The sequence below is a fragment of the Chelonus insularis genome, unplaced genomic scaffold, assembly GCF_013357705.1.
Source record: "Chelonus insularis isolate UGA/USDA-ARS -01 unplaced genomic scaffold, ASM1335770v1 contig_109_pilon, whole genome shotgun sequence".
Taxonomy (NCBI): Eukaryota; Metazoa; Arthropoda; class Insecta; order Hymenoptera; family Braconidae; genus Chelonus; species Chelonus insularis.
The window spans coordinates 158176-173958 of NW_023276349.1; the positions used below are offsets into that span (position 1 = coordinate 158176).

The 15783-nt window shown below is 28.2% G+C and overlaps 2 protein-coding genes across 2 annotated transcripts; one reads left to right on the forward strand and one right to left on the reverse strand.

Annotated features, from left to right (window-relative positions):
* Positions 1 to 399: 399 nt before the first annotated feature.
* LOC118064661 (ankyrin-3-like) lies at positions 400 to 2930 on the reverse strand. The gene is made up of 2 exons (XM_035079462.1): positions 537 to 2930; positions 400 to 466 (listed from the first exon to the last, which is right to left on the reverse strand). Exons 1-2 carry the CDS (start codon positions 2871 to 2873, stop codon positions 458 to 460), a joined length of 2346 nt encoding a protein of 781 aa, XP_034935353.1. The 5' UTR covers positions 2874 to 2930; the 3' UTR covers positions 400 to 457.
* Positions 2931 to 14083: 11153 nt separating this feature from the next.
* On the forward strand, positions 14084 to 14797 carry LOC118064730 (uncharacterized). The gene is made up of 2 exons (XM_035079592.1): positions 14084 to 14407; positions 14651 to 14797. Exons 1-2 carry the CDS (start codon positions 14105 to 14107, stop codon positions 14795 to 14797), a joined length of 450 nt encoding a protein of 149 aa, XP_034935483.1. The 5' UTR covers positions 14084 to 14104.
* Positions 14798 to 15783: the final 986 nt, after the last annotated feature.

Sequence of the window (15783 nt, forward strand, 5' to 3'; positions counted from 1 at the left end):
AATAAGTAAATACTTAATTAGTTAATTCTTAGATTAATCTAAGTTTTATAATAATATAGTAAATAAGACTATTTTTTTGATGGCTTCATCGCTCTAATAAACATCTTTATTTCTTTGAGTCCCAAATAACCAAACACTGTCTCGATACAATTATCAGACATTCGCTGACAGATATTTAAACCAAAATATTTTTTAGCTGAATCTAAAAACCGATATCGCAATTTTGCATCACGGAATCGACTTCTGATAACATCCATATACAAAGGAAATTTTTCATTATAAACTTGTAATTCTAAAGTTTGTTTAATTTTTTTATTCTTAACGAATTTACTTAAATAGTTAATATTTTTCTTTAGTAAATCATAAAAAGTCATATTATAGACACCAATATTCTCCATTCTCATTTTCTCAATTTCCAGTTCACACTGTTCTTCAAGTTCTAGTACATTGAATTCATCTACATCATCTGGATCAGAATATTCATTATCACTGTAATCATTACAATTATTGACAATGTCCAAATTTTTCTTACTTACTTTCAATCCTGCAGTCTCTAACTTTATTATATGTAGTTTTAGAATTCGTATTATTGCTTTATATTCATTTATATCATTTATGTAGCCATCAGTATCGTAACCATTTTCATTAGAATTCTCCGAAGAATATTGATGATACCAATAATCACTTTGACGTTCTTGATAATCTTCCAATCGACTTTGATGATCAGATTTGTAATATAATGCATTCTCGAGAAGCGTTTCACGGTTCTCATCCAAGATATTAACGTTAGCACCATATTTAATTAGATTTTTAATCACATCAATAGATCCTCTCATTACAGCAATATGGAGAGGAGTTTTGCCTTGGCAGTTAACAGCATTAAAATTAACTTGCGTACGAGCAAGACTATGAATAAGTTCTGCATTACTATTCTGAACAACCAGATGAATGATTGAATTCTTCCATTCGTCTATGCAATGAACATTAACTTTATGTTCTAAAAGTATTTTGACAACTTCAGAATTATTTCGACAATGTTGTGCAGCAATGTAAAGAGGAGTTTTTTTTTGTAAGTCAGTACGATTGGCATTAGCATTGTTATCCAAAAGACATTTAACTGCAAGATAATTGACTGCATGACAAGCTACAAAAAGAGGAGTCCAGCCTCTTGCATCCTCAGCTTCAATATTTGCCTTATATTGAAGCAGTAGTTGTATTATATTAACAATCATATCACTTTTATGTTTGCAAACAATATGGAGAGGGGTTTGACCATTTGTATCAGAAAAATTAATGATTTGATACAGATTTTGTCCAACTATTCCAAACCCTGATAGAATTTTAGGTGTACTTAAAACATTTATGATACAATTTACATTAGCATTGTTTTGTAAAAGAGCTTTGATGATTTCAAACTGATTACTTGATGGAGTTTTACAAGCAACCAGAAGTGGTGTAAGCATGTCATTATTTTTAAAATTAACTGGTGCATTAAGTTTTAACAGGTTTTTGATGAAATCTACATCAAACTTCTTTTCTATGGCTTTATGAAGTAGAGTATTTCCATCTGAGCTGATATATTGAATATTGACATGATAATTTAGAAATAATTCAGCAATTTTTTGATGCCCATTTGCTATAGTTTCGAAAATGAGCGTATTATTTGGAGTCCCAATGTGAATATTTGCTCCATGGTCTAAAAGTAATTTTGCAATACTATATCTGGAATCTTGTCTATTGTTACTAGAATTAATACAAAAGTGTAGAAGAGATTTTCCTTCAGAATTGATACTGGTTACATTAACACCGCATTCCAAAAATATGCGAACAATTTCTTCGCAATTATTTTTTACAGCAATACAGGTGACATTGAAAAAGTTTGGATCATCTACTATCATCGCACCATATCTCAATAGAAGTTTGGTCATCACAGGATCAGAATTTAAAACTGCAAAGTGTAAACATGTTAGTTCACGTAACAAGCCTATTTGATAAATTGGCATCGAATAATGATTCGTATGACTTTTATAATAACGTGAGAAATTTTTTATTGCTGTAATATTAGTAATGGATGGCACATTTATATGAGCATGATGCTTTAAAAGATTTTCTACGATTTCATGATATTGATAATAACAAGCAATTTGCAAAAGGCTGACTCCCGTATTTGAATTCATCATGTTTACATCTATTCCGAATTTTAAAAGTTCTTTAACAATTTTTAAGTAACCGTTTGCCACAGCTGCATAGACAAAATCTTTATCCTGACTGTTGTTTGGATTGACAGTAAAATTCCATTCCAACAATAATTCAAGGCACTTCTTATAGTTTAGACCAGATTTTATGACAAGTTCTCTGGGAATGTAGTGGTCAGATGGGTTCAAAAATTTACAATGAGGCTTGAGATATTCCATTATTTCTAGTTGTCCTCGGCAAATAGCGGCGTTCAGAGAACTTTTTAAATCGATAGATGGATTGTAACTCATCCCAACGTCAATTAAGTTCTTCACTACTGGAATATTATTTTTTTCAATAGCCATAATCAGCAATGAATTTAAATTTTGGCCTGCAAGAGCTCCTCTTTTGATAAGTAAGATTGCTGCTTGTACTTTGTTATTCTGAATTGCAACTTCTAGAGGTTTTTGACGACGATGATCTGTAATATACATGTTGGCTCCTTTATTAAGTAACATTGTTACAATCTCTAAATCGTCGAACTTAATAATTGCCCAATGAAGAGGGCTAGCACCTCTTGCATGAGGAAGATTGACATTTGCATTGTTTAGAATTAAATTAAGAGCTGTTACTTTGTCTCTCTTTTTTATCGCTTCACGAAGCTGAACATAATCACTGTTCCATCTTTGATTAAACATTTTTAATTACTACTTCACTTTTATGTAAGCTCCTAAATTTTTTTAATTAGTATAATGACTTACTGTTTATCATCGCAGTTAAGCCGCCAAAATATGTATCAAGGTTATGTTGATTCAACAGTTTTTTTTCAATCAACCAATCGACAACTAATGAAGTTTATTTTCAAATTTCATTGGTGGAACAGAGAAAATGAGAGGGAAAGCAAGAGAGATTTGATTTTGTTTATAATTTCCTATTTTCGTGAATTGTTAGTACTTAGTGAAAATTATTTATATTTTGATTCAAAAAAACATGATGACCATTTTTACACTTTTCAATCTTATTGAAGATAATTATTTTTTAATCTTGTCCAAAGGAAAATTTGAGCTAACAATTTAAAAAACACCAAACCAGATCGTTCTAAGTAGAAAATGTATAAACAATAAAAGAAAAATTAATAAATTCTAATTAATTATAGGAATAATGATGTACGAATATCGATTTTAATAAAATCAATTAATAAAGATTTTATTCTCTGATTCCAAAGTTCACAAGGTAATAAAGTTTTGATATCCTGAAACATTAAAAAACATTTAAATTGTTATAGCTATAAACGAGTATGAAACTTTCTGTTTCATCATTAATTCCAAATAACATAACCTCTTACACACATTTCAAGTTTACACCGAGGTTATAAATGAATAATTGATAGTAATTTGATTTGATTTTACTTGAATCAAAGAATATGAGAGTGAATATTATTATGTGAATCATGTTTTCATCATCAACTATAATATATAAAACAATAAATTATAAAAACAATATTCGTAAAATGGTATTGAACAGTACACAATATTCTGTTCTGAGATAATTTGTTTAATACAATGTAAATAAATTATCAATCCTTAGTATGTTCTTAAACTTCAAGTTTAGTTCAAAACAACTCTAACTTTTGTTGTTATTTATATATTATTTCGATCAAATGGAGAATACAAAATTTGTCTATTCTTTAGAATAATAATTTAGTTCAATAAATAAAGGAAACCAAGCTAACTACAACTTATAGGGATATTCCAAACACTTCTGACAACTATTTTTACATGAAACCTTAAGAACATCATCATTGAAGCTAGATTTCGAAGATGTTTCTAAGTTAATAGACAAAAAAACATCAGCAAATAAAAAATATCATATCTTACAAATTTTATCATCTGAAAATTGCAAGCAGTAATCATGATATTAACATAAGTCTATACATCTGCTATCTGCAAACTAATCATATAATGTTAAGAATTTTATGGAATTATGGAGCAACGTGTAGAGAAGTTCCACGGTTTTTAGCAACCAGTTGTATTGCTAGACAGATTAATTAATTCGTGCAACAATACAACTGATTACAAAAAGTTATGGAAGAATCCAATGAACTATTTTTGTGATGAAACTATTCAATGTTGGTAACTATAAAAACATATGTAAATTTCAAATTTTAACATTTCTATTAATTGTTATGATTTACTTGAAAATAAAAAAAATGTTCATGGTACAACGCCAATAATTTTATGGCATTATGGAGAAACGTGTAGAGAAGTTCCAAAGTTTTTAGCTGCTAGTTGTATTGGTCGACAGATTTATTTATTCGTGCAACAATACATCTAGTAGCGAAAAATTCAGGAAGAATCCAATGAACTATTTCTGTGATGATTTCATTTATTTGGCTGTAACTCGTAATCTATCATAAACTTGAGCTTCTTCGTAATGATGATTGTGATGGACATCTAATATCGAGTAATCCACAATTTCTCATCGCCGCTTGTGTTGCATGGTAGATCAATTAAATTACTATGCAACACAAGCGGCGATAGCGAATTTTGGAGGAATCGTTGATGAACTTCTCATTTTTGTTGATAGATCTCTAAATGGTCGCTGAAAACTAGAAAATACAATTACCTGTAATAATAACCAGATATCCTTGTTGATTCTAATTTTTTAATGTATAGAGTTGTAGCTTGTAATTTGTCATTAACTTGACTGCAGTTTATTTCCAATGATGATGACGATCTACTTCTAATGTAAAGCAGTGCGAATGGATGTTCCACAATTTCTCATCGCCGCTTGTGTTGCATGGTAGATCAATTAAATTACTATGCAACACAAGCGGCGGTAACAAATTGTAAAGGAATCATTTGTGTATCTCCCATTTTTGTAGATGAATCTCTAGATATTTGCTGGAAAAATCTTACCTTCCGTGATTATTTTTGATTGTATACATCGGTATTTATATCACATGAGTCTGCAAATTTGCTAAATCAAATGGAGAAACGCTCTCTCTATGACCGATATGTAAACGAAGACAAGTGCTTCTCCAAATACTTGACAAATTGCAAAGTGACATGACTATTAGGATAACTTAAATTTTGACTTCCGTACAACAATTAAATTTAAGCTGTTTGTGCGAAAAGCCGAATACCACGTCACATTGGGTGCATACAATACAATATTTTTATGACCAACAATGAAACGCGGGCGTTAGACTTTTCACTACGAAATGAAGCAGTACAGTATCTTGTAGAGACCTATGTCAGTTCTTAATTTAGCGTGATAAATTTAATTCTTTATATCTATTACAAAAGATAATGTTTTTAGAGGAAACAAGCTGAAAAAATCTATGATCGATGTTCCTGTGAGCAAAAAAAATGGATAAATTATTAATAGTTGTATTTACACTTAATGAAAAGTATGTGAAAGATTTGATTGAATATTTTCATGTGATGATTTGATGTATCTGATTTATTTTTCCACAGTTATAATGTCTTCTCAGTGGCAATCTCAAAGTTCATTACTTATCTATGACTAATAAACTCCGTGATCAGCATTGAAAAGTAAACATTAATAATATCGAAGAATTATTCAAACTATTCTAGCTTGAAGTCGTTATTTAGTATACAGAAAATTTTACCGTCACCAACAGAGAGTTAAGATTTGAAAATTTATCAGACCATTAATCTTAATTTTCTTAAGTATTGTAATTTAATTTTATATAAGAATTTTTAAACTATTCAAAGTGTTCCCAGAATTTTGTTGAATTAGTATTGCTCTATTTTCCTTTAGAGGAGTTATAAACCACTGCAAGAATGTTAAAAAATTCACCCAACCTAAACCCGATTAATGGCCGTATCAAGTGTCCTTCAAAGTTACTGTGACACAAAGGCCATGGTTCAATTAGATGCTTTAGTTACAAGACAGTTTTTCCGTAATAAAATAATTACCTAGGTTAGATTTATCTGTCAAATACACGAATGACAAACTGCGTTACTTGAACTTAAAAGAAATCAAAATACTTCTTGACAAATAAATTATCTGCTGGCAACTGATTGAATTTACCTGATAGCTCTGCGATTTTATACCCTTGATGGTTGAGCGATCGAAACATCTAGAAAAACATTCCCGCTTAATTCTAATGAAAGTCAATATATTTACTCATTTCCAAGAAAACACATCTAAATAATTTGTAAAATTTTATTTACACTTTTATCTACATGTACTTGTTGATTTGTACTACTCACATCTGTTTTCTTTTTCAACTATTTCAATTTTATTTTATAAGAAAAATTATTGGCTACTAATTTTCACATGATTTCTTTTTTACTATAAAGCAAAGATACTTTAGCAATTATTAAAAAAATTTAAAAGATATCTTAAAATAAAATAATATATATAAATAATAAAATAATATATATTTTATAAAATTCACAATCAAAATATTCAAATATTCGTGAATGTGCTCATTATATTTCTGAATCCTTGATTTATTCATTCATTTCTCTATTTTATTATTAAGTACGATTGTAATTAATTATTGTTATAAATCATCTTACAATAATTATTGTATCAAACTTTTATCACTTTAAGTTTACTTATATTTACATAAAGAATTCGGATGATTCTTCTTGATAATTAAAGAAAAATTACAAAATTTCTTATTATCATAAATAAAACTAAACTAAAGGAAAAAATTTCTTGTATTTAAGTAATATCAAATTTTTTTTATCAATGTATGAGCTATTTATATTATTTAATACAACTGAAAATTAATTAGCTTATAAATGAGTAAATGAAATGATAACATTTTTGTTTCTAACTGAATCTTTTATTTTCCGTAAGTATTCGACACCTTGTACTGTCAGAATTCATGGATAAAAATTAATGAATAAATTATTTATTCAAAATGATAATTAAATAATGCTAAATAAAACATTTAACTTAATTTTGTTTGCTGCAGAAACTTTTACAAAAAATCTGAAGATCCATTTGTATTTACTTTGATAAAATCTCTATTTTATACGCCTACTTCTATCTTTGTCTACTCTTCCTTTCTTTTCTTTTACTCCAAAAATTTTACCACCACACGCTTAATATTCTAGTACATTCCATGTCCTCTTTTACTTGAAATATTTATTTTAAATTATTACCTTTCATTTGAATAATATTTTTTACTGTAAAAACCTTCAATCAATTGCAAAAATAGAGTTCATCGCAATAGAGTATGAAAAAAATATGATTAATCAGTTGGTAACATCAGTATTTTAATTAATTAATTTTATAAATTATTTAGGTGTGATATCTTAATATTTTCGTAGGCTTTCTTTCTTTTGTCCCACCATATTGAATTAGACAGCTACTTTTGACGTTAGAATTAAGCGGGGATGATTTTCTAGATGTTTCGATCGTCAAGAGTATAAAATCGCGAAGCTATCAGGTAAATTTATTCAGTTGCTAACAGATAAGTCTGAGTCTATCAAGTCTCGAAAATATTTTTCGGTTACTAATACTTTGGATTTGATAGACTGAGACTGCATAATTAATTCATCAAATAGTTGTGACTCGTACACTGTCAGGACACATCGTGATTTATTTTGTATTTAAATTGATCATTGAGATCTAATGTACTCCATTTCTTCAAACGTTTAGTGAACGTAGTTTTTTATTTGGGTATTTTGAAAAGGAAGATTGAACTTGGTACTTATTTTACTATGGAAACACTCTCTTGTGATTAAAGCCTCTAATTTAACAATTATCTTCGCACCAGAATCACCTTAAAGCATACTTGACGTCTTCATTGTTCGAATTTGTGAACTATGCATAAAATTTCATCAATCCGTTCAATGTGGACATCGCGTAAAATTAACCTCAATAAACATCAAGCGACATCAAATGTGCTAAATGAAGAATTGGGCTTTATGGATGTTTTAGAAAAAAAATAATGAGAATTTAAAGTAATTTTCTGACATTTTGCAGTGGTTCATAACTTCTCAAAAGAAAAATAGACAAATATTAATTCAACATTATTCTAGAAATGGTTTGACGGTGAAAAATGTTTATATAAAATTAAATGATACTTGATAGAAATAACATCAATGATCTGATAAATATTCAAATGTCATTATATTCTGTTCTAGCTGTACCTGAATATCATCTACAGTAGAGAGGATTTAACTATTCGACAAGTTCAAATAAAATTGTCGTGTTTGTTTACTTAATAACGACTTCAAGCTAGAATAGTTTGAATAATTCTTCGATATTATTAATGTTTACTTTTCAATGCTGATCACGGAGTTTATTAGTCATAGATAAGTAATGAACTTTGAGATTGCCACTGAGAAGACATTATAACTGTGGAAAAATAAATCAGATACATCAAATCATCACATGAAAATATTCAATCAAATCTTTCACATACTTTTCATTAAGTGTAAATACAACTATTAATAATTTATCCATTTTTTTTTGCTCACAGGAACATCGATCATAGATTTTTTCAGCTTGTTTCCTCTAAAAACATCATCTTTATTTTTTATCAATATTTTTATAATTCCAGGATCAAGGGTAATAAAACCATAGCGTTATACATCAATATACTGTGCATAATGAAAGGACAGACTACTCTTTACATTGTCGGCTATGAATGTTTTATGATATGGTAAACAGTGTGACTGGGTATTCTACTTTTACGTAAACAACTTAAATAATAAGTATCAAGTTGAAACAATAATTGTAATTGTACTATTTAATTTGCAAACTGAGTGGGGAGATGTATGACCACTGCTAAATAAATATCAGGGCCCATCACCTCCCGGCTTGGTTTGTGTATGAATTGATTATTTATAAAATAACATTGGAATTAACATTTCAAAATAATAATTTGGCAATTATTTGAGGAACTAACACAGTTTGTTACCGCCGCTTGTGTTGCATAGTAATTCAATTGATCTACCATGCAACACAAGCGGCGATGAGAAATTGTGGAACATCCATTCGCACTTCTTTACATTAGAAGTAGATCATCATCATCATTGGAAATAAACTGCAGTCAAGTTAATGACAAATTACAAAGCTACAACTCTATACATTAAAAAATTAGAATCAACAAGGATATCTGGTTATTATTACAGGTAATTGTATTTTCTAGTTTTCAGCGACCATTTAGAGATCTATCAACAAAAATGAGAAGTTCATCAACGATTCCTCCAAAATTCGCTATCGCCGCTTGTGTTGCATAGTAATTTAATTGATCTACCATGCAACACAAGCGGCGATGAGAAATTGTGGAACATCCATTCGCACTGCTTTACATTAGAAGTAGATCATCATCATCATTGGAAATAAACTGCAGTCAAGTTAATGACAAATTACAAGCTACAACTCTATACATTAAAAAATTAGAATCAACAAGGATATCTGGTTATTATTACAGGTAATTGTATTTTCTAGTTTTCAGCGACCATTTAGAGATCTATCAACAAAAATGAGAAGTTCATCAACGATTCCTCCAAAATTCGCTATCGCCGCTTGTGTTGCATAGTAATTTAATTGATCTACCATGCAACACAAGCGGCGATGAGAAATTGTGGATTACTCGATATTAGATGTCCATCACAATCATCATTACGAAGAAGCTCAAGTTTATGATAGATTACGAGTTACAGCCAAATAAATGAAATCATCACAGAAATAGTTCATTGGATTCTTCCTGAATTTTTCGCTACTAGATGTATTGTTGCACGAATAAATAAATCTGTCGACCAATACAACTAGCAGCTAAAAACTTTGGAACTTCTCTACACGTTTCTCCATAATGCCATAAAATTATTGGCGTTGTACCATGAACATTTTTTTTATTTTCAAGTAAATCATAACAATTAATAGAAATGTTAAAATTTGAAATTTACATATGTTTTTATAGTTACCAAAATTCAATTGTTTGGAATTTTAATGTTGATACTTTTCAATAAATATTATGCACTGGGATGATATCGAATTTATGTTGTTCAAGTTGTAAAACAAACTTTAGGTGATCATATATTATAGCAGCTTCTTCGAAATCATTTTAATGATTACTAAATAGACTAACATTTACTAAATTTAGAATTTTTGATATCTTAGATATGGATTTCAAGAATCAATTTATTAAATTTCAAAAAGGAACATCATTTCGTTTGAATTGAATGTTTTTTTTTAATTTACTAAAATTTAAGTCATAATTATAGCTTGTAATTTTCATGCAAGAAAACTCATAAATTAGTATGATATATTATTTTATTTATTTATCATGATTTTGTCTACCACCTGGGAAACATCTTTAACATGTAGCTACTTTAATCTCTATATCTTGAGCACGATCTTCTGGACCTAAACTGTTGTTTTCTATGAACAATTCTGATGTTCTTAAGGTTTCTTGTAATTAAAGCCGCTGGATGTCTTTTGAACATCAGAAGTTTTGTAGTTAACTTTGCTCACCTTAATTGTGCTTTAATACGATTGCTCTTTATATACTACTGTGAGTATTCAAAACAATGAGGTATTTTCGCTTAAAATTCATTCAACTCTCACCTTAATGTCTCTCTAAGAATTTACTTATTAGTTAATGTATCCTACTTCTAAGAAAATGCACTCTGGAAAATATATTCATGCAGGTATCATTCTGCAACCATCATACGCTAGTTGTATCCTTGCCTATTTATTGATGGATTTGAAGAAATAACGAGTAAAAGGGCAACGAACGGTCGAAAATTGTTTGACGATTTTATTACGCCACTTGACATGTATAACAATAAGCAAAAATAAAGGTAGTGTTTTACTGTCTTTAAGACAGATATGGATTACGTCTCTTAAATTGAAGTCTTTTCTAAGATTATGAATACGCATACAATAAGACCCACGATGAAAATTTCATTAAGTGACCCAAGTACTTGGTCACGGGAACTTTGAAGAGTCCCGTCCATGTCTGCTTTAAGATGCATGCAGTTTATTATTTTTTCTAGGTCACAGGTTTTCTAATTTCTTGTTTAATTTTACAATTTTACAATATATGGTTGGCTGTAAAGTTTACGTTGCTGTCAACACAATTCTAAAGTCACAATATTTGCGTAGGGTTTTTTTTTCTGAATCAAGAATTGATGTTTCATTAAAACTGTAATAAATCACAATAAATGAAGCCAAACGATAATTTATAATATTTTGTAACCTAAAATAACAAAATATCTTTTAATGCTACTGGAAAAATCACACTTCTTGAAATATATTATTTACAATTAAAATTGTGGAAAATATGTGCATAAATTTACTGATAATGGAAGATAAAAAAAATAAGATTCGTCTTTGGAAATTTTTTTTATCGAGTTGAATTTAATATGTTATAATATTTTAATAAATAATAAATTAATTAATATCGTTATTCACAAACAAAAGTATTTAATCATTCTTGTTAACACTGATAATTATTATTTAATAAATATTAATTTCATTAATAACGATTAAAATTTTAATATTCTAATAATAATAATAATTATTATTAAATCAATAAAGTTTGTTGTGTTGTTGATTTCTTATTATATTAGTTAAAAATGTTAATTTCTCAAAATAAATACAAAAAAAATTACTCAATAATATTAATTAATAATTATATTCATTTCCGGTATCACTACTGCTAAATCTCTAAATTTCTTCGTAACATATTCGAAATTACTTATAATTATTTCTTACAACGTTTTTTTCTAATCAAAGTAATTTTTCTTTCCCGTCATTGATTGAATGTTAAAATATATATATATATATATACATCATGAGATTTTAAATTAAAGTTTGACTTGTTTTATCCAAAATATTAGCATTAACTGTGTATTTCATTAGATTTCTAGTCATATTTTCAATTTTTTTCGGAAGCTATCTAAAGATGTGTCTTCATCTTTCATTGGTAAAATTGAAATTTACTTAAGTATAAACAAAATGTTTAATGAGTTTTACATTATTTGTTTTCAACAGCAAGATAAATAATGCATTATTCATCTGAACCATATAGTTTTCTGATTTAAATTGAGAAAATTATTAATGAAAATAAAATTAATTTATCCACACAACGAATATTAATGTTGTGTTTAAAAAATATAAGAAAAATTTATTTACAATCAATTTTCATAGCAAGGTAAGTAATATGAAGAAATGTTGGATCATCTTTTATCTTCACATCTTATATTGACAAAAGGTTTATCATCATTGAATTATGATTTAGAACTCTAATGTATAAAAAGACTTCACCTATTGAAATGATATTTTTATACATCTAAAAGAACATCATGCAGACTTTTGATAATTTCATGAGTTTTATTCAAGCAAACTATTGTCAGAAGATTAAGTTCTGTTCTCTGATTTACCACATTGATGTCAATTTTCAATTTTAAAAGCTGTAAAAAAATTTGTAAGTAACCGTTACCCACTGCTGCATACACATAATCATCTAAAGATTCATTGAAATTTACATAGATAGAAAATTTCTAATTTCATTTTTGTCTACTCTTCCTGTCTTTTTCTTTACTCCAAAAATTTCATGTTCTTATATGATTTGTTTCTCCTTTCACCCAATAAATTATTATTTTTTATTTAAATAATATTCTTCCCTATTTTAACAGTCAATTGACTGAGTTATTATTCTATAAAATTAACAATATAATCAATTTTTTCACTTCTTAAACATCTTTGATGTGTTTTTTAATTATTGAGAACTTTGATCTTGGAGTAATTGGAGTCTTTAGAAATTTTGAAAAAATTTATTTTTTTATTTTACTATTGAGAAAATATATTAAAATATACTTTTTCAGACATAATCAAATAGAGAGAAATATAAAAATAAAATATAAAAAAATATATAATTATGTAATTGAATACATCAATATATTTATTTTGTTTTATTTGTATAGTTTTGATATTTTTATCTACTTGATTCTATATAAAAAGAAAAATACATTTATATAGTCAATTACATAAATGTATATTGTTTTATATAAATATATTCAGTAATATCCTTATATATTTCATATTTTTTCTGAACATTTTTTATATATTTCTATCTATTCGATTATATAAGATTTGGCCGAAAAATTATTTTTTAATATATGTTCAAAATAAAATATTCTTTAAAAAATATATTTTTTTTATATCGGCTTGATTAATTGGAGCGAGAGAGAAGTCACTGTCCAAACATAAATATCTAGTTTTGTCTTGAAAATAAATCATCAAATTTTAGCTTATAACATATTAATCGTTTTATAGATATTTAAAAAAACTTTTCTTTTCCATATGCGAGCCATTATGATAGAAGCACCCACATCATAATATTGGCAAAATATTATTGTTAATGACTTCACATAATATTATAAGATTGGATATTGATTATAACAATTGTAATTTGTTATAAACAGTTTGAAAAAATTATCGTTTTACATTTTCTGGAGTTAATCGAAGAAAAATCTCGTAAAGAGTTCGTTTCGTGGGTGGGCAAAACAAAGGTGGTTCTCAAGGTGTGTTTTTCAGAACTATTGTTACCGTGAGTAAAAGTGAGAGAGATAAGACTTCACTAAGTAGACCTTTTACTGGTGCTTTACGAAAGTCAAAGTCCGCCCATTTTTGCCAGAGAGTGCGTCCAGGCTCATTTCTGCCACTGACATTCATGGACTGTCCCCGCCACTAATTTTCGGGAAAATAACTTGAGCCTTTCTGAAAAATGCATTAGAAGTGGTGGGAGTTTGGTGCACTGGCCAATTTAAAACCTGTGCATCATCAGAAACATCAACAGTCTGCCATTGAGCATTAAGTGGATAAAACATATTACAAGTGTCTTTTAGCGCTCTGTCTTTTTCTTAACTGTCAAAAATATACCAGTTCGATAATCTCAAGTGTGTTGTGATACATTGCACCAACAATGGCTCCTGCTGCACAACGAACAACCAGTGGAGTTCGTGAGGGACGAAATAAGAAAGTTTCGAATAACATCCCCAGCAGTCGCGTTTTAAGATGTCGAGCAAAATCAAAATGCAAACAACCTGGAGCAGTTAAAAAATTGTGTAGTTGCAATTTTTACGAAGAACTGGACAATTATGCCAGAAACAAATCAGCAACTCCAACTCCGAATAGACGGCGGAAAACAGCTAAAAAACTAATCAAAAGCTTGAACACGGATAACTCAATTAAGGCATTAGGCTCATCGAATAAAAGACCTGAAAAGGTATGTATCGAGTAAATACAGTTTTTTTTTGTTTTATTAACTATACAGAGAGAAACACTAATCAATGTTTCTCTCCGTATAGTTGATAAAACAAAAAAAAATTGTATTTACTCGATAATTTTGCTTACGTGAATTTTTTTTTAATGAATCGCGATTATACGAAATAAAAGACTGATTGTTGCTTAATTTTTAAAAATTATAACCATAAATTTAATGCTTAGTTAAAACAATATTTACTTACAGGTATACTCTGTTTTGAAAATTAAAAAACGATGGTGCCTCATGTTCGAAAAGAGTACTGATTCACGAATGGACAAGGAGAACGTACTAATAAACCATATTTGGAGATGTGGATTCCACAAGAAATTCCGCTACCAATACATATACTAAGCGCAGTGAAAATGTACTATAATTTGTAGAAACAACTGATGTATATAATTGCTTGATTTTGTACTCTTTATATATAAATTTAACTTGTACTATTTATCCTGTAATATCTTTTACATAAACTAATCAACCTATATCATAACTTTGTCTTAGATCCAATATTTTTCAATATTAATATATAATAGAAATGTTTTATCATAAACTTTTGGTAACATTAGAGTCATAGTTAAAGTCGTATTATTGATGCCAATACTCCTTTTTCTCAAGTTCACAATTTTTCATATATACCTCTGGTAAAACCATCCAATAGAATCTATCGGAATACTATTGAAACCCAAAAACATTTTATGAGAATTAATAAGTTCTATCGGAAGGTAGCCTGGTTCTCATAAAAAAATTATAAGAACGAACCAGAACTTACAGGTGGTAGAAAAATTTGAAACTATGATACGAGAATGACAGAGAATGGATAGGACAACCCTATACGTCCTAATGAGAATGAATAGGAAAATAATATTTTTTAATTAATCGTCCATTTAAATGAGAATCATTAAGAAGCATCGTGTGCATTTTAAAAAAGATTTTGATCTATTTTATCTAAAATATTAATACTAGCGCCATACTTCAGCAAATTATCTTTCTAAAGCAGTACGAAGAGCAGTGTCTCTATTTTTATTGAAAAAATTAAAATTGACTCCAATATTAGATCATTTTTATCGTTGCACAGAATCTTGATAAAGTTTCTGTTATTTTTGGATCATAATTTAAACTTGCAATGTGGAAACATGTTAAGTTCTTTTATTTGGACTCTGTTATTGAAAATTGCGTTAAAAAGTCATCATCAAAATTCTCAATTCCGCTTTCAAATACTTTTTTACTGTGTAGTAGAATATCAAAAGAATGAAGTTATAGAAACGCTTTATCCTGAACAAAGAGTGAATTTTATTAAAAATTTCTATTGTGAACTTTTGCAATTATATCAATTATCA

Bases quoted from the DNA above. Each gene is read 5' to 3' on its own strand.
- LOC118064730 (XM_035079592.1), top strand. From the start codon at position 14,105: ATGGCTCCTGCTGCACAACGAACAACCAGTGGAGTTCGTGAGGGACGA. The intron at 14,408-14,650 runs GTATGTATCGAG...ATTTACTTACAG, and splicing joins CGAATAAAAGACCTGAAAAG to GTATACTCTGTTTTGAAAAT.
- LOC118064661 (XM_035079462.1), bottom strand. From the start codon at position 2,873: ATGTTTAATCAAAGATGGAACAGTGATTATGTTCAGCTTCGTGAAGCG.